At 42.1% G+C, this 27,224-nt stretch overlaps 1 protein-coding gene across 3 annotated transcripts in view; it reads right to left on the bottom strand.

The window, feature by feature from the left end:
* Positions 1-17,348: 17,348 nt before the first annotated feature.
* The window catches only part of znf292b (zinc finger protein 292b), a 219,553-nt gene continuing 209,677 nt past the window's right edge, over positions 17,349-27,224 (bottom strand). For all 3 annotated transcript variants that reach the window (XM_073051707.1, XM_073051709.1, XM_073051708.1), the window contains one exon: positions 17,349-25,906. In XM_073051707.1, the coding sequence (XP_072907808.1) occupies positions 18,404-25,906 (7,503 nt within the window). In that variant the 3' untranslated portion in view covers positions 17,349-18,403. The remainder of the gene's footprint in view (positions 25,907-27,224) is intronic.

The raw sequence follows: 27,224 nt of genomic DNA, 5'->3' as shown, positions 1-27,224 counted from the left end.
GAAGAAGGCAAATGCAATGTTGGCATTCATTTCTAGAGGTATAGAATATAAGCACAAGGATGTGATGTTGAGGCTCTATAAGGCACTCGTGAGACTACACTTGGAGTATTGTTTGCAGCTTTGGGCTCCTTATTTTAGAAAGGATATCCTGACATTGGAGAGGATTCCGAGAAGATTCAGGAGAATGATTTCAGGAATGAAAGGGTTACCGTATGAGGAACGTCTGGCAGCTCTTGGGCTGTATTTCCTGGAGTTCAGGAAAATGAGCGGGGATCTCATAGAAATATTCTGAATGTTAAAAGGCCTGAACAGATTAGATATGGCAAAGTTATTTCCCATGGTAGGGGATTCTAGGACAAGAAGGCACGACTTCAGGGTTGGAGGACGTCCATTTAGAACAGAGATGCGGAGAAATTACTTTAGTCAGAGGGTGGTAAATCTGTGGAATTTGTTGCCACGAACTGCTGTGGAGGCCAAGTCACTGGGTGTATTTACGGCAGAGATAGATAGGGACTTGATTAGCCAAGGCATCAAAGGGTATGGCGTGAAGGCAAGGGAGTAGGGATTGAATGGCGGAGCAGACTCGATGGGTCAAATGGCCTACTTCTGCTGCTATATCTTATGGTCTTACATCCTGACAAAAGGACATTCTCTTGGAGGTCCTCTCAGCAGAGTCTCTCAAACTCACAATCCTATACCCTTCAGATCAAAGGTACAATGGTAATTCAATACAATTTCCATAGTTACAATGACATTGTTTACTTCAATATTTTATGTTTAACAAATGAGGTACATAGAACACAGAAATTTACAGCACATTACAGTCCCTTCGGCCCACAATGTTGTGCTGACCATGTAACCTACTCTAGAGACTGCCTAGAATTTCCCTAGCACGTAGCCCTCTATTCTTCTAAGCTCCATGTACCTATCTAAGAGTCTCTTAAAAGAGTCTATTGTATCTGCCTCCACCATCGCCGCTGGCAGTGGATTCCATGCACCCACCACTCCCTGTGTGAAAAACTTACCCCTGACATCCCCTGTTACCTGTTTCCAAGCACCTTGGAACTGTGCCCCCTCGTGTTAGCCATTTCAGCCCTGGGAAAAAGCCTCTAACTATCCACATGATCAATGCCCCTCATTATCTTACACACCTCCTCTCATCCTCCGTCACTCCAAGGAGAAAAGGCCAAGTACACACAATCTATTCTCATAAGGCATACCCTCCAATCCAGGCAACATCCTTGTGAATCTCTCTATAGTTTCCACTTCCTTCCTGTAGTGAGGTGACCAGAACTGAACACAGTACTCCAAGTGGGGTCTGACCAGGGTCCTATGTAGCTGTAACATTACCTCACGGCTCTTGAACTCAATCCCACGGTTGATGAATGCCAACACACCATACACCTTCTTAACAACACTGTCAACCTGGGCAGCAGCTTTGAGTGTCCTATCGACATGGACCCCAAGATCTCTCAGATCCTCCACACTGCCAAGAGTCTTACCATTTATATATTCTGTCTTCAAATTGGACCTACCAAAATGAACCACTTCACACTTATATGGGTTGAAGTCCATCTGCCACTTCTCAGCCTATCGTTGTCCTGCTGTAACCTCTGACAGCCCTCCACACTATCCACAACACCCCAACTTCTGTGTCATCAGTAAACTTACTAACCCACCCTCCTACGTCTTCATCCAGGTCACTTATAAAACTCACAAAGAGGAACGGTCCCAGAACAGATTCCTGAAGCACACCACTGGTCACCGACCTCCATGCAGAATAGGAACCGTCCACAATCACTCTTTGCCTTCTGTGGGCAAGCCAGTTCTGGATCCACAAAGCAATGTCCCCTTGGATCCCATGCCTCCTTACTTTCTCAATAAGCCTTGCATGGGGAACCCTATCAAATGCCTTGCTGAAATCCATATACACTACATCTTCTGCTCTACCCTCATCAATGTGTTTAGTCACTTCCTCAAAGAATTCAATCAGACAAAGCCATGCTGACTATTCCTAATTGTATTATACCTCTCCAAATGCTCATAAATCCTGCCTCTCAGGATCTGCAACAACTTGCCCATCATTGAAGTCAGACTCACTGGTCTATAATTTCCTGGGTTATCTCTACTCCCGTTCTTGAACAAGGAAACAACATTTGCAACCCTCCAATCCTCCAGTACTTCTCCCATCCCCATTGATGATGCAAAGATCATCACAAGAGGCTCAGCAATCTCCTCCCTCACTTCCCACAGTAGCCTGAGGAATATCTCATCCAGTCCCCTTGACTTATCTAACTTAATGCTTTTCAAAAGCTCCAGCACATCCTCCTTCCTAATGTCTATATGCTCAAGCGTTTCAGTCCACTGTAAGTCATCCCCACAATTAGCAAGGTCTTTTTCCCTGGTGAATACCGAAGCAAAGTATTCATTAAGTACCTCCGCTACCTTCTCCAAATCAATGGACACGTTTCCACTATTGCACCTGATTGGTCCTATTTTCACACGGCTCATCCTCTTGCTCTTCACATACTTGTAGAATGCCTTGGGGTTTTTCTTAATCCAGATTACCAAGGCCTTCTCATGGCCCCTTCTGGCTCTCCTAATTCCATTCTTAAGCTCCTTCCTAGGTACATGAACATTCACAGTGGAAGCACAATGTAATTGATAAAACACCTCCAGAGGTTCAAACACCTTTGCTGGGAGAAACTAATTCACACAGATTTTCTAAAAGCTTTGATAATAGAGCCAGATTCCTAGCATTAGAGTTGTGAGGGCTAACTATCTGAGTTCACATATCTCCCAACTATTGTTAGATGAACTATTTGATGTGCTACCTGATAATATCAGTCTGGTCTGCAAGATTCCTTGAACTTGTTTACAATGGTGCAAATTACTTAAACCCATTGTTGCCACAGGATCAAAAGAAGCTGCAGAAGATTGTAAATCTAGTCAGCTCCATTTTGGGTACCAGCCTACAAAACACCCAGGACATTTTCGGGGAGTGGTGTCTCAGAAAGGCAGCGTCCATTACTAATGACCTCCAGCACCCAGGGCATGCCCTTTTCTCACTGTTACCATCAGGTAGGAGATTCAGAAGCCTGAAGGCACACACTCAGTGATTCAGGAACAGCTTCTTCCCCTCTGCCATCCGATTCCTAAATGGACATTGAACCTGTGAACACTACCTCACTTTTTAAATATATATTATTTCTGCTTTTTGCACGGTTTTTAATCTATTCAATGTACGCATACTGTAATTGATTTACTTATTTGTTAATTATTATTCTTTTATTGTCTTTTTCTTCTTTATATCTTGTATTGCATTGAACTGCTGCTGCTAGGTTAACAAATTTCATGATACATGCCGGTGATAATAAACCTGACTCTGATTCTGCTTGGTTTGATAAGGGCCAAACAAAATAACCACATTGTCTTATGTTTGGCCGATGCATATGTCAATGTCTCATGGTCTCTTCACTTTGCAGACAGATCTCTAAGCAGGCAGCCCAGGAGTCCCTTTAACTTCAGACTGACTATTGCCTGGTATGGGATGGCATGGTAGCATAGTGGTTTAGCACAATGCTTTACGGTACAGGAAACCCGGGCTCAATTCCCACCATGTACAGCCCAGCTTTGTTCCCCAGTGTTGTTGCCCAGGTAGTTTCAGCTGGAAATGGTGAAGTCCTGTCCTGCCCATTACAATCAGAGTGGTTGTTGCCAAATCCACATTCCTGGGAGCTTTAGCCTCGACCTTCCATTTCCTCATTGTCTTCCATAAAGATATCATAAAGGCTGAGGAAAGTCCATCTCCCACCCTCCATCCTCATCACATTCTACAGGGGTTGTATTGAGAGCATCCGGAGCAGCTGCATCACTGCCTGGTTTGGAAATTGCACCATCTCAGATCGCAAGACCCTGCAGCGGATAGTGAGGTCAGCTGAAAAGATCATCAGGGTCTCTCTTCCCACCATGACATTTACACTACATGCTGCATCCGCAAGGCAAACAGCATTATGAAGGATCCCACGCACCCCTCGTACAAACTCTTCTCCCTCCTACCGTCTGGGGAAAGGCTCCGAAGCATTCGGGCTCTCACGGCCAGACTATGTAACAGTTTCTTCCCCCAAGCTATCAGACTCCTCAATACCCAGAGTCTGGACTGACACCAACTTACTGCCCTCTACTGTGCCTATTGTCTTGTTTATTATTTATTGTAATGCCTGCACTGTTTTGTGCACTTTATGCAGTCCTGGGTAGGTCTGTAGTCTAGTGTAGTTGTTTTCTTTGTTGCTTTCACACAGTTCAGTGTAGTTTTTGTATTGTTTCATTTAACAATGTAGAAATGGAGTACTTATGGAATGTAGTCTGTAGGACAAGAACAGATTGTCTTTTTGATGACAGTGGGAGGTGTGGAACAGAGAGATAAAGCTGGGTTGCTAGGCAACAAAATCAGTGTTTCACTTCTGTTGAGCAGTTTCACCAGCGCTAATTCTGCACCTTGCAGTGTAACTGTGGTTACTGATTGGTCCATGCTGGCACCACTCTCCATAAGTTCATTCATTATAAACTCCTACTGATACTCCCTCAGCAGAAGACTGCCAAATGAAGAACATGTGGGGTTTTAGAATTGTACATTCATACATAGATACACAAACCCTTCACATACATTTTCCATAAATGAATGTGATCTGCAAATCATTGGAGCAGTAGAAGACTTTGTTTCTGAACACTTCAGCCATTCTGTACTTTGGTATATGCAGCAACACATACTGTAAAGTTGTAGAGGAACTCAACAGGTCTGGCAGCACCTATGGAGGGACAAAACTCTTCATCTGGACTTGGTATGTACAGGTTTCATTTTAGACTATAAACTACCTGGTCTAACACTGAGGTGCAGGGGAGTAGGACAGAGCTATCCAGTTCTGAATAACATCACCTTCCAACTGAACCCCATTTACTAGTCATGATTTTGTATACCAGATGTGGAAGTTCCAGTTTCCTCAACTTCTGCAGGCTTTGGGGAGGAAGGAATCGCACATTTCCAATAAAACTGAGTTCACTCTCAAATGCCTGCCTCTCCTCTTATTGTTCCCACAGCTTAGGAAATGGATTGACACAAATAAATCAGCTCTTCCCTTAAAAGTGAGGGAATACAGGTCAACTGAATACAGCTACTCCCGATAATCTAGCTCGCATGTTCTAGGAATGTGTTGCCCCCTCAGAGATGGGCAGTTCCTTCTCAAGGTTCAATATCCAGGTCAGGAGGGGCCTGAATTTTTGAGGCTCACACATAAGCTCTATTGCATTACAATCCAATCTCAAGGAGAAAGAGGACAGCGTTTCTGTTTGCCTTTCTGACTCCTCCTTGTACCTTTGTAAATGATCTGGATGAAAACACTAGTTGTGATATTTTTGCATTATATGAAGGTAGATAGGAAATTAATCTATGAAGAGGACACGGGTGGGGGTGGGGGGAGGCTGCATGACATTGTAATGGTTAGCACGATGGCTTTACAGCACCATTGCCGTTGGATTCCTGCTGCTACCTGGAAGGAGTTTTTACATTCTACCCATGACTGTGCGAGTTTCCTCTGGGTACTCTCATTTGCCCCCACATTCTAAAGATGCACAGATTAGTAAATTGTGGGCATGCTTCGTTGGCACCAGAAGCATGGCGACACTTGTGGATTGCCCAGCAATCTTGCTGATTTAATTCGATGCCAACAGAGCTAATCGTTAATCTCATTTTTAAAAATGCAAGTGGGTGAAGTTTTGACAAATGGGAGTATAATGTGGAAGAATGCAACTGGTTAGAGATTGCAGGGCTCTGAGAGGCAGAGCTAGGCTGCAGGCACAACAAGCAATTAGGAAGCAGAGTGTTATACGTCAGTCACAGTTGACCATCGATATTGCCTGAAGTGACTGGTTTTAAGATGCCAATAATCCCCTCTCCTGTCAGTAGAAACGTTTCCGCCAGGTTTAGTAGCTAAGCCACACGTGAAGGCCAAGGCCAAGGCCAGGAGCTCGACTTGGTTGTCAGAGTCTATTTGAGGCACACACCATTGGGAGCATTTAATAGGTAGTGGGAGCTTGTCCCCATTACCATCCCCAGCTATAACAACCTTAAGGTTATATTTATTGCTTGGGAATTAAATACAAGAGCAGGGATTCAGTCACATTGGCGAGAATACTGTACATGATCAATCTACTCAGTACAGGAAAGATGTGAACATATTACAAGTAAATCCGTTTGTCTCCCAACTCTACCTGACCATCCCCCAGCCTGGTTTCATCTGTCCATCGTCCTTCAGTCCTCCTCGGTCCACCCACTGACTCCAGAATCACCCCCTCCCTCTTGATTGAAACCAACACCCTGGGAGCTTTTGGCAAAGTGAGGAAGGCATTTAGTGGCCTGTTTGTATATATTAGCATACTTCCAGTGACCTGTGCACTCTGAAATGTGTAATTTATTTATTATTTAGAGATATAGCACAGGACAGGCCCTTTTGGCCCAATGAGCGCACTAGCATAATCACAGGACGATTTACAATGACCAACTAATGCCTTTGGACTGTGGGAGGAAACTGGAGCACCCGGAGGAAACCCAAATGTTCATGGGAAAGACATACAGACTTCTCACAGTGTCAAAATTGAACTCCAAACTGTGACATCCCCAGCTGTAATAGAGTCATGTTTTTATTCTCTGGAGGTCATCAACAAGGCAGCAAATCTGGGTTCTTGAATGTATTTGATAAGACACTGTGCATAGGATCATGGCATGAAATAAAACAAAGGATAGATATGTCATTTTCAGATTGGCAGACCGTTAAGATGTGGTGTGCCAAGCACACGATTATTCACCTTTAGTTAATAACTCAGATGTAAAGACAAGGGGAGAAGGAAGAAAGTTAGAGTGACTTCGAAAGGGAAGAGATGAAAATTAAATGAGGTATGGAAAGAGACAGGATAGTGGAGAGAGCAGAGAGCGAGGGAGAGGGCATATGGTGAGGAGAGGCAGGAAAAAGAAGGCAAAGACAGCAGGTGGAAGGAGGAATTGGTGAAAGACAGAATGGAGGCAGAGGGATGGGAGAGAGAACTTCGAGAGAAGGGAGGAAATATACAGCAAGGCCACATTGTCTCATGTGGCTGGATCCAGACTAGAGAGCTGGATGCTGACTGAATGTTGGGGGTTGATTACTTCTGACCGCTGACTCTGGCACCAAAACTGGACACAACTACTTTTATTTAGTTCCTCACTCCTTTCTGTTTGTCCATCCCCTCATAAACCCCCCATCCCAAGTGTTCAAAGAAAAAACTTTTTTTTAGCAGCAATGATTAGGCTACATGGCCCAGTGACAGCCTGAGCGGGCTACAGGCTAGTTGGGAGAAAGGAGCTGCAACTGGAGGGATGCAGAGGTGTGAAGTTTGCAGGGAGCTTACAGAAACATGGGCTGTTTAAGCAGGATGAATACATGACAATTTTAATTTACAACATTATAATTGTGAAAGCAGTATCAACCATTATTATTCTACTACTGTTTAATTATTTTGATTAAACCTGATTAAACTTTATAAAGTGTGCAGTTATGCATGATTATTGATTTAAACTTTCTCAGCAGGCATAATTACAACCAATGTTCTTGGCAGGGAAAGTGAATGGTTAAGCTCTTGGGAATTATAAAGAGAATAATCCTGATGGGCCTTCGCTGGCACAGGGACAGACACATCAGGAAGAGCAATGCGTGGCTGAAGGCATAGTTTAACCCTTCCTGTCCTAAAGAATCTAACAACCTCTCTGTCTTAAATATACCCAATGTCTTGGCCTCCAGAGCCACCCGTGGCAAAGAATTCCACAGATTCACCACTCTCTGGCTAAAGAAATTCCTCCTCATCTCCATTCTAAATGATTGTCCCTCTATTCTGAGGCTGTATCTCTGGTCTTAGTCTCCCCCCAACATAGGAAACACCTTACCCACATCCACTCTATCTAGGCCTTTCAACATTTGATAGGTTTCAATGCAATCCCTCTTTCTTCTGAATTCTAGTGAGTACAGGCCCAGAGCCATCAAATACTGTTCATACAAGTCTTTCATAATCTCAGAACCATTCTCCTGAACATCCTTTAAACCCTCTCCAATGTCAGCACATCCTTTCTATAAGGAGCCCAAAACTGCTCACAGTCCTACAAATGAGGCCTCACCTGTGCCTTATAAAGCCTCAACATTACATCTGTGTTTTTATATTCTAGTCTCTCAAAATGAAGGCTAACATTATATTTGCCTTCCTCATTTAGGGTAACATATGGTGACATATACATACTTCGATAATAAATTTACTTAATAATAATAAGCTTTAATAATGAACTTTCAATTTTTGTTCTAACAAGGTAGAACTATATATTGGAGGGTTTCTGAGGCGTCAAGGATCAAGGAAAGGTGTGAATTCCTGACAATATATCACAGAGGAATGGTAAAATTCCAATGCTGTAACTGATGATTAATTGAGGATGACAATGGATCCTTCAGGCCTGTCTGGTGAATAAATATATCAACCTGAATCTATTATTGATTCAAAATTAAACTCTGCAGACTACATTTTACAGTCCAAGGAAAATGGTTCTCCGACAAAGATAATTTAATGTATTTAGGAATGCAAGATCTTTATCTCATGCACCAGATCTGTAATATTTGGTACTATCAATATATTTCAAATATTTGGGTTACTAACAGATATTGCTGTTTTTAATGAGGCTCAATGCAGTTTGTTTTGATAACATTGCATATCTAAATCACTTATTTTATCGTTAACTTTTTACGGAATACATTTAATCAAACTTTTATAACTTCAACACATTAGATAGTTTTGATCAAAATGCTCTGTTACAAATGAAATTAGCCCTATTTCTGTTGGGTGGCATTTCTTGCTGAGTTTTGCCTCAATACTGTATTCCTATGGTGTAACATAAGAAGCAGGAGGAGTAGGCCATCCTGCCCATCCAGCTTGCCCCGTCATTCAAGATCATGGATGATCTGTCCATACACAAGGAAATCTGCAGATGCTGGAAATTCAAACAACACACACAAAATGCTGGTGGAATACAGCAGGCCAGGCAGCATCTATAAGGAGAAGCGCTGTCGATGTTTCGGGCCGAGACCCTTCATCAGGACTAACTGAAAGGAAAGATAGTAAGAGATTTGAAAGTAGTGGGGGGAGGGGGAAATGCCAAATGATAGGAGAAGACAGGAGGGGGTGGGATGAAGCTAAGAGCTGGAAAGGTGATTGGCGAAAGTGATACAGAGCTGGAGAAGGGAAAGGATCATGGGACGGGAGGCCTCAGGAGAAAGAAAGGGGGGTGTGGGGGGAAGCACCAGAGGGAGATGGAGAACAGGCAGAGTGATGGGCAGAGAAAGAGAGAAAAAAAAACAAACAACTAAATATGTCAGGGATGGGGTAAGAAGGAGAGGAGGGGCATTAACGGAAGTTAGAGGAGTCAATGTTCATGCTATCAGGTTGGAGGCTACCCAGCCGGTATATGAGGTGTTATTCCTCCAACCTGAGTATGGATTCATTTTGACATTAGAGGAGGCCATGGATAGACATATCAGAATGGGAATGGGACGTGGAATTAAAATGTGTGGCCACTGGGAGATCCTGCTTTCTCTGGCGGACCGAGCGTAGGTGTTCAGCTTCTGAAACTTCCGCCACCTCCAATGGGATCCCACTACCAAGCTCATCTTTCCCTCCCCCCTCTTTCTGCTTTCCACAGGGATCCTGGGATTCTACGCAACTCCCTTGTCCATTCATCCCCCCCATCCCTTCCCACCGATCTCCCTCCTGGCACTTATCCTTGTAAGCGGAACAGGTGCTACAGCTGCCCTTACACTTCCTCCCTCACCACCATTCAGGGCCCCAGACAGTCCTTCCAGGTGAGGTGACACTTCACCTGTAAGTCAGCTGGTGTGGTATACTGCGTCCGGTGCTCCCAGTGTGGCCTTTTATATATTGGTGAGACCCGACGCAGACTGGGAGACCGTTTCGCTGAACACCTACGCTCGGTCCGCCAGAGAAAGCAGGATCTCCCAGTGACCACACGTTTTAATTCCACGTCCCATTCCCATTCTGATACGTCTATCCATGGCCTCCTCTACGTCAAAATGAATCCAAACTCAGGTTGGAGGAACAACACCTTATATACCGGCTGGGTAGCCTCCAACCTGATGGCATGAACATTGACAATAGACAGTAGGTGCAGGAGTAGGCCATTCGGCCCTTCTAGCCAGCACCGCCATTCACTGTGATCATGGCTGACCATACACAATCAGTACCCCGTTCCTGCCCTCTCCCCATATCCCTTGACCACGCTATCTATAAGAGCTCTATCTAACTCTCTCTTGAATGCATCCAGCGACTTGGCCTCCACTGCCTTCTGAGGCAGAGCATTCCACATATCCACCACTCTCTGGGTGAAAAAGTTCCGCATCTCTGTTCTAAATGGCCTACCCCTTATTCTTAAACTGTGGCCTCTAGTCCTGGACTCACCCATCAGCAGGAATATGCTTCCTGCCTCCAGTGTGTCCAATCCCTTAATAATCTCCGTCCTAAATCTTCTACCCTGAATCTTGAGGCAATGTCCCCTAGTTCTAGTCTCACCTACCAATAGAAGCAACTTTCCTATTTTTATCTTATCTATCCCTTTCAAAAGTTTGTGTGTTTCTGTAAGATCCCCTTTCATTCTTCTTAATTCCAGAGAGAATAGTCCCAGGCGACTCAATCTCTCCTCATAGGTTAACCCCTTCATCTCTGGAATCAACATGGTGAACCTCCTCTGCACTGCCTCCAGAGCCAGTGTATCCTTCCTGAAGTATGGAGACCAGAACTGCACACAGTACACCAGGTGCAGTCTCACCAGAACCCTGTATAGTTGCAGCATGACCTCCCTGCTCTTGAATTCAATCCCTCTAGCAAAGAAGGCCAACATTCCATTTGCCTTTTAAATATCCTGTTGCACCTGCAAGCCAACTTTTTGTGATTCATGCACAAGCACTCCCAAGTCCCTCTGCACAACAGCATGCTGCAATCTTCCAGCATTTCAATAATAATCTGCTCTTCTATTATTCCCTCTAAAGTGGATGATCTCACATTTACCAACATTGTATTCCATCTGCCAGACTCACTTAATCTATTGGCCCACTCAATCTATCTATATCCCTCTGCAGACTCTCCACATTTTCTGTACAATTTGCTTTTCCACTCAGTTTGGTATCATCAGCAAATTTTGCTACGCTACACTCAGTCCCCTCTTCCAAATCATCAATATAAATGGTAAACAGCTGCAGCACCACACTCACAACTCACTGCCAACCGGGGAAACACCCATTTATACCAACTCTCTGCCTTCTATTGGTTAACCAATCCACTATCCTTGCCAATACACTTTCTCCAACTTCATGCATCCGTATCTTACTTATAAGTCTCTTGTGTGGCACCTTATCGAATGTCTTCTGGAAATCCAAGTATACAACATCCACCTGTTCCCTTCTGTCCACTGCACTCATTATATCCTCAAAGAACTCCAGTAAATTTGACAAATAGGACCTGCCATTCCGGAATCCACGCTGCGTCTGTCTAATGGAATCACTTACTTTCTAAATGTTTCGCTATTTCTTCCTTAATGACAGCTTCAAGCATTTTCCCAACTACAGATGCTAAGCTAACTGGCCTATAGTTGCACATCTTTTGCTTACGTCCTTTTTAAAAATGTGGCATGACATTTGCTGTCTTCCAACCCACTGGGTCTAGAGTGTTTTGGTAAATGATTACCAATGTGTCTACTATAACCTCTGCCGTCAGCACCCTTGGATGCATCCCACTAGGACCAGGGGACTTATCTACCTTCAGGCCCTCTAATTCACTCATCACTCTTTAGTGACAGTGATTTTATTGAGGTCTTCACCTCCCATTTCGTCTATAACACCATTCTTTGGCATATTAGACGTGTTCTCCACCATGAAGACCGACACAAAATAGTCGTTCAATGCCTCAGCCATTTCCTTATCACCCAATATCAATTTCCCCTTCTCATCTTCCAAGGGACCTACAATGACTTTAACCACCCTCTTCCACTTTATATATTTGTAAAAACTTTTGCGATCTGTTTTTATATTTTGTGCTAATTTACTTTCATACTCTATCTTCCCTTTCCTTATTTCTTGTTTAGTTGTTCTTTGTTACTTTTCAAAGTTTTCCCAATCCTCCAGTCTCCACTACTCTTTGCAACTTTGTACACAAGCTTTTAATTTGATACTATCTTTTATTTCCTTAGTTATCCAAGGAAGGCTCTCCCCACGCTTACTGTCCTTACTTTTGACTGGAATATACTTTTGTTGAGCACTGTGAAAAATATCTTTTAAAGTATTGCATAGTTCCTCAACCGTCCTACCAAATAACCTGTGTTCCCAATCCTATTGTAGTCTCCTTTTTGAACAAGGATAATACACTAGTTTTAGATCTATTTCATCCTCCATCTGTATGCGAAATTCAATCATACTATGATCACTCTTTCCAAGAGAATCCCTGACTACAAGATCCTTAATCTTACCTGTCTCATTGCACAAATGAGACAAATCCTTTCACAAAATGCTGGCGAAGCACAGCAGACCAGGCAGCATCTATAGGGAGAAGCACTGTCGATGTTTTGGGCTGAGACCTGCTGCGTTCCACCAACATTTTGTGTGTGTTGCTTGAATTTCCAGCATCTGTAGATTTCCTTGTGGAGACAAATTCTTTGACAATATCCTTTTTAATTAAATGAACTAAGTAAAAATTCAGAGTTCACTTTGTAATCATTGCACTTCATCAAATATATCAATAAACTTGACAGAGTTTGGAGAAAATTAACAAGGATGTTGCCAGGACTTGAGGACTTGAGTTATAGGGAAAGGTTGAATACGTTAGTATTCTATTCACTGGAATGCAGAAAAATGAGGGGAGATTTTCTACATGTATACAGTACATAATTATGAGGGGTATAGGTAAAATGAATGCATGCAGGCTTTTTCCCTTCAGGTTGGGTGACACTAGAACTATTTCCTTAGGAGGCTAGACAAATTTGACATGCCCCTTTTGAGACTTACCAATTTGTATCAAAGCACCATTGAAGTAATTCTATCTGGATGCATAATGGCTCGGTATGGCAACGGCTCTGCATCTGACTGCAAGAAACTGCAGAGTTGTGCACACAGCTCAACACATCAGTCTCAGTAAAACACTAGGCATAATCAAAGACCACACCCAACCCAGAGATTTTCTCTTCTCCCCTCGGGCAGGAGATACAAAAGCTTGGAAGCACTACCACCAGGCTCAAGGACAGCGTTTACTCTGCTGTTAGTGGACTACTGAATGGTTCCCTAATATAAGATGAATTCAAACTCATGCACTACATTGTTTATCAGGATTGCACTCTGTAACTTTTACACTTTATTCTGCACAGCTGTTGTATTACCTGTGCCATATCAATGCACTGTGTAATGATTTGATCTAGATGAAAAGTATGCAAGACAAGCTTTTCACTGTATCTTGGTACATACAACAGTGATAAACCAATACCAACTAGAGGTCATAGGTTTAAGGTGTAAAAGTTAGATATTTAAGGGGATTTTGAGGGGGTACCTCTTCACTCAAATGGTGATGTGAGTGTAGAATAACTTGCCAGCAGAAGTGGGACATACAGGTTCAAATGTAACATTTAAAAGAAATTTGATAGGTACATGGATGGGTGAGGTACAGAAGGCTATGCAGGTAGATGATACTAGACAGATTAGATGGGCTGAAGGGTCTGTCTTGTATTGTAATGCTCAATGACTCTGTGTGTATCCAATTTATATTGAAGCATATTTTCCAGTAGTTCTCATCACCTTCTGATGTTAGCCATCTGTACAGGGCACTTGGGGTGGTCGGATTAGTGGGCAAGATGACAAGCCAGGTTTATTAAACAGCAGGAAAACATATTGCCCAATACCAGTAACCCTTGAAAAGTGGCCAACACAATCAATTTTGCCCAAGTATTTCATGTGTGATAGTTTGTCAAATTACAAGTTTTGTTAGATAATCACTGAGCAATGTTGTCTCTCTCATTGGGTAATTTTGAGATCACAGCTGGAGGCAGTGAAATGAGCACAGAATATCATGCACCATTACAACTCCACAATCCAGGATCTTTGAACCTGAATCAATGTTATATCAAATATGGCAACAAATATGTGCTGAATTCCCAGAAATTGCAGTGGGGTGAATAACCAAGACTCAATATACTGAAAATATAGTATCATCAACAGTATCATCTTCCGAGTATGAACTAATAAAATTCAGATTAAAGAATTTATAAGAGATTAATGGTTTTTATGTTTTGTCCTTTGCCATGGAGTAACACTGTTTCATTTGACTGTCTTTATGTATGGTTGAATGACAATTAAAATTAAACTTGAGGTGGAGCAAGAACACAGCAAGTCCAATAAAACAACTAGAAATGCAGGCAAGGATAATATCAATTTGCAAATGTGCCTGACTTGCTGAGTTTATCCAGCATTTTGTGTGTATTACCATTTTATTAGCAAATGTTGTGAGAATGGGATCTAGCATGGGCAGTCCTTTTGAGCAGGGAAATGGAGGGAAGGAGAGAAAGATGGTGAGCACCTGTGTGAGGGGCTGGAAACTGGTCAATAGACAATAGACAATAGGTGCAGAAGTAGACCATTCGGCCCTTCGAGCCTGCACCGCCATTTTGAGATCATGGCTGATCAACTACTATCAATACCCGGTTCCTGCCTTGTCCCCATATCCCTTGATTCCCCTATCCATAACAAACCTATCTAGCTCCTTCTTGAAAGCATCCAGAGAATTGGCCTCCACTACCTTCCAAGGTAGTGCACTCCAGACCCCCACAACTCTCTGGGAGAAGAAGTTTTTCCTTAACTCTGTCCTAAATGACCTACCCCTTATTCTCAAGCCATGCCCTCTGGTACTGGACTCTCCCAGCATCTGGAATATATTTCCTGCCTCTATCTTGTCCAATCCCTTAATAATCTTATATGTTTCAATCAGATCCCCTCTCAATCTCCTTAATTCCAGCGTGTACAAGCCCAGTCTCTCTAACCTCTCTGCGTAAGACAGTCCAGACATCCCAAGAATTAACCTCGTGAATCTACGCTGCACTTCCTCTACAGCCAGGATGTCCTTCCTTAACCCTGGAGACCAAAACTGTACACAATACTCCAGGTGCGGTCTCACCAGAGCTCTGTACAAATGCAAGAGGATTTCCTTGCTCTTGTACTCAATTCCCTTTGTAATAAAGGCCAACATTCCATTAGCCTTCTTCACTGCCTGCTGCACTTGCTCATTCACCTTCAGTGACTAATGAACAAGGACTCCTAGATCTCTTTGTATTTCTCCCTTACCTAACTCTACACCGTTCAGATAATAATCTGCCTTCCTGTTCTTACTCCCAAAGTGGATAACCTCACACTTAGTCACATTAAACGTCATCTGCCAAGTATCTGCCCACTCCACTGTCGTGAAGAGCTAATACACCAGTCACCAAAGATGCCACGTGAACTTTTGGTAAGGAAAGCTAACGAAGGATTAACTAAGTTCGGAACTATCCAATATTTTGAAATGAGAATTCTTCCCAAGTTCCACTTTTACCAGGAGGTAATTTGGAATCATTAGTCCATGTACTTGTAGTGTCTTAACAGGGTAATTAAGTCTGTGGATATTAAACTCACCACAAATTATGTTGTTTTACAGGCTTTGTAAGAACAAATCAATACCAAACTATACCAATATAACTGCTGCAGTTAGATATTTCGCTTCCAGCATTGTATCAAGGGGGTCAGACACAATCAGTCCAAGACTGTGCTAGATTGTGGTCAGTTCTAAGACATGCAGATTTTCATCTTCAGAGTGTAATACCCAAGATAGAAGATTTTGCAGTTCAATGGCTTTGACATACAGTGTCAGTGAAAGAAAAAGATAGAAGTCTAAAGAGCATTTTTAAAGTGCCATTAACATTCATAGCTTTCTGAACAATTGAGTTTTTGTTTAAATTCCCTCACTTACCTTCTAATCTTGCACCATTTGCACTCCTGTCATCTTCTGCACCGCTGATCTTCATTTGTGTTTTTGATGAGATATTAAACTGGTGCTCTATCTGTTCACTCAGATAATGCTAAATACCATGTAGCACTATTTTGAAAAGTATTAATATTCTTCAATGGTACCCTGGCCAATACTAATCCTCAACCAACTTCAGAAAAACAAATCTTGGCCATTACCACATAACTGCTTGCAGTGTGTAAATATCTCTGAACTATTTATATTATAATAGTGACAACACTTCAGTGGCTTTAGAGTATCAAAGTTATTTTCCTGCGTATCCTCTGGTGGCGTAACAGTGGCGCAAACAGCAGTTTAGGGAGCAATCTGATTCAGAGTAACCTTTTCCAAATATTAATCAAAGATACGACCAGAACTCAGTTCTTTTCAAGTGTTTTTTTGGGAGTTTAATTTGCAATAGGGTTAATTTAGTTTGCAAATTAAACAAATTAAGAGCAGGTGGGAATTTCAAGCTGACCTTAAAATAGAAAAATCAGTATTTATAATTAGAGAGCAGATAGTCCCAGTATTAAAAATTAACTCCTTAAGCAGATTTATTTTCAATATTTTTATATTAATTTAACAAAAACATTATTTAAAGAGACATCTAATTTTCTATTTTAATAGTTCATCTAAGTACTACTGCATTATTTACAATAACAATACTGTATTCAAATATATAAATGAGATACAGCTATAAATACACGCTTGTTTACAAAAGAATGTTTTCCCCACAATTACAGACTGTCAAAAAATCCTTTTGTTTTCCCCTGATACCATGTCATATGTTTTGAATAAACCTTTGGAAGGGTGCACTGCAAGCAGTACATGTCAAGATGAATTCTGGTTTGCCAAAATGGACTGTTCACTATAATTCTGCTGATTTGGCCACTTCAAACTATGAATTCATACCAGATGTTAAGATCCTGAGCAGGTTATCAATGAACATTCAGACACTCAATATTGGTCATTAAGTTCAGAAACGAAAGAATTTCAGGTGCACACACCTTCAGCAACAGAGCTCCAGAGCAGTAAAACTGTGTGTCAGTACAGCATTGCTCACAGAAAATCAATATTATCAGATTGAACCTCTGAAATCTGAACATTAACCTCATTTACTTTCAAATTCCTCACCTTGCTTTTCACATTAAAGTTGTCTTCAAGTATTTGGGTCACTGCAAATCCAATCTTCAACAACGTTTTTACATTCAGGTTGGGTACTTAGTTTTAATGCATTTTTAAACATTTTCTACAGTTTAGTATTGATTATATACAGTATATGAAGTGTTCTGGAATAACATGGTCTGTTTTCATTAAGTTAAAACATCTCGCAAAAGGATTTTTTAAACTGTATTTTCTCCACTAGTCACAGTTTTAAACAAAAAACATCAAGGAGCTTGACTATATTACACAGCTTGTATTGCTGGAGCTTGTTCTCAAAACTCTTACAAGATGGTGTTGTAAGAGAGAGTATCCCATAAAGAACATACAAAGAAGTTTGAAATTTCTACAAAATGTACATACTCTTCCCCTCTCCAAACACCGAGAATGTTTGAGCATCATTTGTAATGTTGTATCAAATAGGACAAAATACAGCAGAATTAATAAAATACAAACCATTTTATCTTTGCAAGAGACCTTTATTATGGTGATGTCCAATGTTATGCAGAACCAGTCTGATGGAAGGCCATGAACCTGAAACATTAACTCCACGTCTCTCCACTTTGATGCCTAACTTGCTGAGTATTTCCAGCAGCTTCTGATTTCATTTGTGTACAATTTGTACTTGTGGATTGGGACTAGAAAGGCTTTGTAGTAAATGGGATACAATCTCTTTAAGTATGTACACAATGATAAAAGTACTGCTCAAACTATATCATACAGTATTTGCACCATCATGCTCAGGAATACTGACCTATCAGGTTATTAACAGAACCTACATAACAGTCCAAGTCTCACCCCTCCTTTGTATACAAATGTCTCGACTTCAAATTACATTTGTTTTACATAAACAGAGCAATCGTTCTGTGTCATAATTTAGTCCCATAGGGATTCTGTTGAATACACTGAATGTGGCTACTGCCACATTAGATTTTGTTTAAAAAATTATATTAAAAAAGACATTTACAAACATGCTTTGGTTAAAATGTACAGGCATCCTTTTGGTTCAAATACTATCAAGGACCAAATTTAAGCAAATTACAGCTTCTATTTTCTCCTATTTTCTTCAATACATACACTATGTGTTACAGAATTATGTACTCTTAACAGTGAGTCTTTCTTTTATATCCTTAACTTGGGCCAGCATATTGAAGTCTACCTTTACTCGACTAAGGACTACTGTGGGATGCATATGTTGAAGCTGCTTTTCAGCAAGCTCAACACAGTTTGAGTCTGCCTTGTCCATTATAATTTTTATGTTTTTAAAAATATGAAGAGATAAAGGATTTGTAAAATTAGCAAGAGTCCGATGCTCGGTATTTTGATCATATAGTTTATCTGTGACAGATTGCTTGTTGTAGTCAGTAGGAACCACCGAATTTGTGTCTTTTTTGACAGGATGCTTTGTTGGCAATCTGTCTGCGTCATCTTCTGTGACAAAGGATGAATTTAATCTGCCATCCACCACTTTCTCAGTGTTAACAGTAGATGAACCTTTACTGGCCAGAGCTTTTCTCTTTTGCTTCAGAGCAGATTCCTCAAGGAACTTCAGGAAGGAAATTTCAAATCCCATGGGCTTAAATGTACTTAAATCAAAAGACTTATGGTGATGTGTCTTGTGTGTGCACAAGCTGTGCTCTGGAGGACACCCCTTCTTCTGATGGAGGGTTTGGTTTGGATCATCTTTCAACAGCTGCTCAGATGTTTCTTCAATTAAGCTCCTTTTCTTTTTAATCTGCATGCCTTCTTCCGTACCCAAGAGATCCAGTTGAATGGTTGATCTTTTCCTAGAAAGCTGGTAGCTACTTGCATCAGTGAATTTCTTTTCACCAGTGATCTCTTTCTGTTCAGTTGCAATGGACTTACTACCCATGCCTTCAATAACTTCAGCATTATGCGATTCTGAAAGTTCATCAATGGAACTCTTGAAGGAATTATCATTTCCCAGCTTCTTACTGAAAACCTCTATTTCACTTAAGTTGTCTTGTGGCCGAATCACATCTCCATTAACAGCATACTCCACTGATCGTTCTTCATGGCTGCTTATGCATTCAGTCAATTCTGTCTCTTGGACATTTGAAAACTTCCTGCAAGTTACCAGATAATTGTGGTATTGACTAACAAATACACTAGATATCTTGTGATGAATTCTATAATGTTTTACCAGACTTTGTTCACTGGTAACAACAGATGAACAGTTCTCAAACATGCACGGATACTGTTCTTTTGGAGACTTGTTGCTGCACATGGCCAAGGCTTGAGCCTTACTTTTGAAAGTATATTTACCAACTTTTCTAGAGTTGTATGACTTTTCATCAATCTCACCACTTTTCATATCACTGCTATCTGAAGCAGAACATTCACTAGATTTACTGTGATTCACAGCATCTTCATTTTCACTAAATTCTTCAGATTCAGAATAGCTTTTTCCATCTGTGAGACCATCCTGAGTAATTACCGTTGGAAAGTTTTCTTGGTCCAATGGTATAATTCTTCTGGGCCTCATTAAATGAGATTGATGCAGCTCTCTGTGCTTTGTAAAGATGTGTCTTAAAAGGTTTGATCTGGTGGCATAAGTACGATCACAGCCTTCACAGTCACACCTAAAACATGCTGCATCTGCATCATTTTGTGGACTATCCACATCTACACCATGGGCTACCAGAAGGTGTTTGATAAAGTTCCAGAATACTGTAAATGAAGACACGCAATGAGCTTGGTCGCAATGAAACTGCCCTTCACTTGCAGACATGATTTTTCCAATTTCATCTATGGTGAGACTGTGAAGCTCTGAGTAGTGTTTAATGAGATCAGTCGCTCCTTGGAAAATTCTACAGCAATCATCAATCTGGCACTGAAACTCTTTAACCTGGATGTTGTCACTTTGAGTGATTTCCTGTTTTAGCTGTGTGTGAAGCAGCTGTTGGTCTGACTGGTGTACGGCTCGATAGTGCAGAATTAGGTTTTGCTGAATTGTGAAAGCCGCAGAGCAACCTTTGTGAACACACTGGTATGGTTTGTGAAAGTTATTGTTGTCACACTCTGCTCTTACCTTTGCAACTGATTTCTTGCACTTCCTTTCCCCGGACACCTTTATCAATGTTGTTGAGCCTCCAGTTTGCTCCAAACTTCCCTCACATTTCCTTTCCTGCACCGATATATCTGATGGCTGCACAACCACATCTTCAGGTCTCTCTGGATGTAGAAAGGATTGTATTGGATTAATGAACACCTCAGGTGGTTCTGCTGAAAGAGGGGTGCCCAGTAGCCCTGCGGTGAGGGGCGATGACCCTGGCAGCCCTGTGGTCACCGGCGATGATCCCGGCAGCCCCGCGGTCACTGGTGATGATCCCGGCAGGCCCGCGGCCACTGGTGATGATCCCAGCAGCCCCACGGACACTGGCAATGATCCCGGCAGCCCCGCGGTCACTGGCGATGATCCCAGCAGCCCCGCGGTCACTGGCGATGATCCCGGCAGCCCCGCGGTCACTGGCGATGATCCTGGCAGCCCTGTGGTCACTGGCGATGATATCAGCAGCCCCGCGGTCACTAGTGCTGATCCAGGCAGTCCCGCGGTCACTGGGGATGACCTAGGCAGCCCCGCGGTCACTGGGGATGACCTAGGCAGCCCCGCGGTCACTGGGGATGACCTAGGCAGCCCTGCGGTCACTGGGGATGATCCTGGCAGTACTGTGGTCACTGGTGTTGATCCCGGAAGCCCAGTGGTCACTGGGGATGATCCTGGCAGCCCTGTAGTCACCACCAATGGACCTGACATCTCCGCAGTCACTGGCGATGATTCTATAAGTCCTGCAGTAATCGACGATCCTGGCAGCCCCATTGTCACCGGCGATGATCCTGGCAGCCTGGTGGTAACTGGCGATGATCCCGGCAGCCCGGTGGTTACTGGCAATGATCTGGGCAGTCCTGTGGTCATTGATGGTGATCCTGGTAGCCCGAGGGGCAAAGGTGATGTTCCTGGCAACATTGTTGTCACTGGCGATGATCTCGGCAGTGCTGTGGTGACGGGTGATGAACCTGGCAGTGCCGTGGTCACTGGTGACGATCCTGGCAGTACTGCTGTCATTGGTGACGATCCTGGCAGCCCTGTGGTCATAGATGAAGCATCCGATGGCCTTACAGACGCAGCAGAGGAGGCTGGTAGCACTGTGGACACCGGCAACCCGATAGAAATGGATGAAGATCCCGGCAACACCAAAGACATGGGTGAAGCACCTGGTGGCCCCACAGTTAGAGCAGAGGAACCCAGCATTCCCACAGACACAGGCAAGGAACTAGATGAACTCATTGACAACAATGGTACATCATCTGACCTGGATGTCAGTGGCAAGATAGTCAGCGTGTTTGGTATTATTCTGGAAATGGCCAGTTGCTCTGCTGGCATGAATGGGACATCTGCTGGGCCTGCTGTAATTGGCAGAACAGCTGGAGCTCCAGGTATGGGGATAGACTGTGGCATTGTTGGTAGTGGAGATGTACACTGTTGCTGTGCTGGCAGGAGGGGCACATCCTGCAGCCCTGTGGGAATGGTGGAGATATCCTGGGGTTTCACAGGCAGTGGCAAAACAGGTTGTGGCCATGTCAAGAGTGGTGAGATCGTCAGCAGATCTTCAGCTGATGTAGGGCTACTATGTGGCTCAACAGGCAATGCAGTGTCACCTGCGGGCCCTGCCAGTAGCAACGGGATATCCTGAGACACTGCTCTGGGTACCAAGGTGTCTTGTGGGCCTATGGATTGTGCCAAAGTATTTTGGAGCTGTGCTGATAATGGTGAGCAATTTTCCAGACTTGCCAGAAGCACTGAGCCATTCTGTGAGAGCCCCTGATCATAAAGGACAGTCTTGTCATTATGTGCACTGGGTAGATGGAGACCCATTTCAGAATTAACCTCACTGGGCACTGGAGTTACTGTGTCCAATTCATGCAGACTGATCGATTTATCATCTTGTGTCCCATTAACAGTAGATTGAGGAATGATTTCTTGCAATGGTGGCAAAGAGTCTGTAGTTTTGTACTGACCCTCCAATTTTTTACAGTACACTCGTTTAATTCTCAATTTTACTAGCTCCTCCCGTGTTACATGATGCACTAACTGGTAATGGGCTCGAAGATTGGAGTTCCTTGTAAAAGTTTTCTGACAGTTAGGAACATGGCACTTAAATGGAGCAAATCTAGTCTGATACATCTTTATTTCCATAATTTGCTCTTTGGAGTACTGATGTACTTTGACATAATGATTTGTCAGAGCGTCTTTAGTCATTGCACTATAGATGCAGTCAGATTCCTGGCAGATGAAAGGTTTGATGAGGTCCACTTTCAGTTCTTTGTCATTCTCAGTGTCGGTGAGCTGCAGTGAAGTGTTTGCCTGTGGTGCTGTCAAGCACTGGTTGATAATGTTCGGACCACTGGTACAATTATTAATTGGTGCATGTGTTGAGATGTTCATGGAGGATACTGGTGTTTCTGACCGTGAGGTTTGGCGTGGGGCAACACTTGTGTAAGGTTTCTCATCATATTCCAAGTTCAGATTCTGCAAGCCCAACAAAACTTCAGCTATTCTTATATCTAATGTCCTGGGGTCTTCAGAGTGAGATGAATTATGAGTTGTATCAATATCAGGGAGGGCACCATTAGTAAAAAACACAGAGGGCTCGCAGTTACTTTCCAAGTTTTGTGTGTGAATCTCATTGTCAGCATATGTTCCCGAACAAAAGCTGGATTCTAGTGGCTGTTGCAAGGGTTCACAGGATGAATATGCAGTTGAGCTAGTCACATCCAGCATTGGTGGGACCTCAGTGTTGAGTGACATATCTTCACCAGCCACAAATGACCTTGGGCTACACATAGTTGTGAGTGCCTGTGATATGGTTATGTTGGATGAACCTGTTTCTACTGCACTCATCTCAAATCCAGGCTGAAAAGTCTGCTGAATTACTTCTGAATCAAATGCTCCAGGAAGGCTGGTGACTGGGAGAGTCTTGCTTGGCTCAAATATACTCGAATTGTAGTTGTTCTCCTGTGTGGACTGAAAGAGCTCATGACCAGCAAATGGCTCTGTACTGTCTCCCATTTCCAGTGACTGAAGGAATGTCTCGCCAGTCAAAAATGTATCTGAGATACAGGGTGGTTCATGTCCTTGTGGTGTGAACACATCAGACGAAAGAATCTTTTCAGTCACATATAGAGCCTGTCCATTCTTTTGCTCCACAATTGAAGAACTTTCCTTTTTATCATATGGCTTACATATTGCCCGTCGTGATAAATGACCTCCAAGAGATTTGGGATTAGTAAACTCTCTGTAGCACCTACTACAGATAAATTTGTCGCCTTTAATGATTGCAGGCCACTTTGCACGCTTGTTGTGTGTATGCCTTTTCTTCCTGGACGGAGCCACATTCTCAGTTTCAACTGTTAAAACACAGGGTACCTGCTGCTGATAAATTGCACCTCCTGTATTGGTAGTGCTTTCAGGTGTTGGAGCTGAGATTCTCTCATTTGGATAACACAATGGATTTGAAGGCTTTTCCTGATTTTGACACTTTGGGGGATTTCTAACTTGCTGCTTTTTTGCTAAGTTTCGTTGTTGCTTAAGCATTTCGTAGTATTCTGGATGGGCAGCTTTGATATGCTTACTCACACTACGTGATGAGGTATAGCTTCGACTACAGCCATCAACCTTACAGTTGAACCTTTGGACTGATTTTGCAGCTTCACCAGCTGCAGTTTCTATAGGCAGCATTGGGATAGGAGCATCCTCCCCTTTAAACACAGTTTCTGGTAAAACAGCATGAGCAATATCCGTACTCTCTGTCTTTTCATTCTTTATGGTAACACAGTTCTCATCTTTAGGAAGATGGTTCTGTTCCTCAGTGGAAGGCTCCTCTAGTTTCTCTGACATGGAAGATTTAGGCTTGGCAGTTTCACTTGGAACACAATCAGTACTAAAACCATTCTCATAAACATCAGACTCAAGGCGTAGCTCATCTTCAGCCTTTATTTGTAACACTTGGCCTACTCTATCAGTTCTATTTGTAGCCAACTGGTCTGCTTGAAAAGGTGAACTATTTTCAGTTTCAATTTTCACACAGGCATGTGCTGTATGACCAACTTCATGCTTTTGCAGTTCACTCTGAGAGTAGTAAATGTTTCCACAGTCTGAGAACTTGCACGTATATGAAGAATTGTGGTAATGTTGTGCTTCGTGATCGTATAACAAATAAGACTCTGTGAAAATCCTTCCACAATTCTGAAACATGCATTTGGCTTTGAACAGCAGATGTTCTTTTCTATGTCCTACCAATTCAGAGTAAGTGCCAAAGCTTGCATTACATTCCAGTTGAATACAGACATATGGGTTAGGGCCACAGTGAATTTGCAAATGTTCATTAAGGTGAGAAACGCTGACAAAGCGCCTGCGACAATACTGACAAACAACTTTATTACTTTGCATTTTAAGAAACTGTTTTGCTTCTTCATCATTACCATGACCTTTCACGTGTGCAATTAAGTTTTTAAAATACTTAAAAGTTTTGGTACATATTGTAACGGGACAGTTATAATCTTCAGTGTAATCCACTTTCTGTGTGGTTATTTCAGGTTTGTATGATTTGTCCTTACCTTCATCATCAGAACCATCACTATCACTGAAGACTACAAAATCCTCGCCATACAGGCTGTTCCTTTTAATTGGACGATGTTCTTGTTTATCTATTTCAGCTATTTTTTTATCTGCAGGACTGAAGTCAGTCAGATTCTTTGGAGGCCTTCCAACTCTTCTTTTTGGTTTGATAGATGCCAGTCGTTCTTTACACGACTGTTTAATATGAAATGTAACATGCGGAACAAAAATCTCCTTTTTCTTGAAACTTTTGGCACATATGGGACAGTAATAGTTTCCATCCTTCACATGAGTTTGAGCATGACGGATAATTCGGTGCCCCAGAAACTCTCGGTCACATAATACACAATACTGCATATATGCCTGCCAATTCTTAAATCTGGCAGATACCACACCTTTCTCAATTTTAGGGTTTTCCTTCCTTTCTACTTTTTCAGATGAACCATTCTCTACTTTCATGACATCGCTGTAAAATTTAGGAAGTCCATTCAGTGAATGTTCTTTCATAGCAGTTTCTTCTGGACGGCTCTCATTATTTTCGAACAGGTCACTGTCATTAAGCTCATCAATAGAAGACACGATGGATGCTTCCTCCCCCATTAATGCAAGACAATGTCGTTTCAGGGTCTTCCAGTCCCAGAATTCAGGATCAAAGGGCCAATGTGTTTTCAAAACAAGCAGGAGTTCACATCTCAGTGAATTTGGGATTGGGCCATTTTCATCATCATACTTCTGATCTGGCTGGTTGTACAAAGTCTCAACTGCATAATATGCTTCTACTGTGGGTTCCAGGAGGAATTCGGTGAGCTGGCATGCTCGCCTGACCTCTAAATAATCGGGTAACAAGCATGACACTGTCTTGCAGATGGATGTTTTCACTGAAGGACTTTCATTTGATTCCATGCGTAGTGCCCTCACACATAGCTCAATACAAGCTGAAAGCCCAGCTTCCCCTGCCTGGAGAGAGAAGATCATAAGTTACTGCACAGATTTTGATTTGATATCATCAAAATATAATCACATGGATAATAACAAGTTATCAATCATTATAATTCATACTAATCCTAGGTAAAAATGGCTAAAATTTGTCTTCTGAATACATAAGCCACCTGAAAATTATAAACAGCAAATATGTGGTTCCCTTGCTTAGTAAGCACTTGGTAATCTAATCTTTGATTGCCATTCTGTCACTTTTTATTTATGAAGTGGCAATACTGACCGTTTCAGTGCTGTGATGTAGAATGGTCAAAGTTAAAAATGTAAACGAGAAAGCAATGATGGGAACTGGGAAAAGCAGTCCACCACCAAAGCTACTACTAAGAAGTAAAATCAACCTGCATCATATGATAAAGCACAGGAAGTAATTTAGACCAGAGTCTCAGTTGGCTCTTTGAACTTGGTCTTCATACAAAAATGCATTTTTCCTTTGTGTATATGTACAAGTTGCAATAGCAATAATATATAATGGCCAGTGTTTCTAAGAGTAGATTAAAAAAAACCTGAAACAAGAAGAGAAAATACTATGACAATTCAGCAGGTCAGACAGCTTCTGAAAAAAGAAGGAAAAATTTAAAAATCATGTACAAGATCTGAATCTTTGGGAAAGATAAAAATTGTGTGTGTGTATATATATATACACATACATACATATACACACACACAAAGGTACTATTAAGTTTCACAAGTAAAATCTCAGCAGAGGTTGAGAAGTGATGAGACATGAGTTTGTAAAATTATGAGAAGCATAGACAAAGGAGATAACTGTTTATTTTTCCCAAAGGTGACATGCACCAGAGAACAAGCATTTGTGAGGGGAAAATTCAAAGGATATGAGTGGGGCAAGTTTTATTCTATACAGAGAGTGGTGGGTGCCTGGAATGCTCTTCCAAGAGTAGTGATTGGAGGCAGAAATGATAAGAGGGGTTTGAGACTCTTACACTGGTACAGTGGCATGCAAAAGTTTGGGCACCCCGGTCAAAATTTCTGTTACTGTGAATAGCTAAGCGAGTAAAAGATGACCTGATTTCCAAAAGGCATAACGTTAAAGATGACACATTTCTTTAGTATTTTAAGCAAGATTACTTTTTATTTCCATCTTTTACAGTTTCAAAATAACAAAAAAGGAAAAGGGCCTGAAGCAAAAATTTGGGCACCCTGCATGGTCAGTACTTGGTAACTTTGGCAAGTATCACAGCTTATAAATGCTTTCTGTAGCCAGCTAAGAGTCTTTCAATTCTTGTTTGGGGGATTCTCACCCATTCTTCCTTGCAAAAGA

Source organism: Hemitrygon akajei, chromosome 7 (assembly GCF_048418815.1).
Source record: "Hemitrygon akajei chromosome 7, sHemAka1.3, whole genome shotgun sequence".
In the NCBI taxonomy this organism is placed as follows: domain Eukaryota; kingdom Metazoa; phylum Chordata; class Chondrichthyes; order Myliobatiformes; family Dasyatidae; genus Hemitrygon; species Hemitrygon akajei.
The sequence above is the reverse complement of the archived record's forward strand: the minus strand, read 5'-3'. Positions and strand labels throughout refer to the sequence as shown.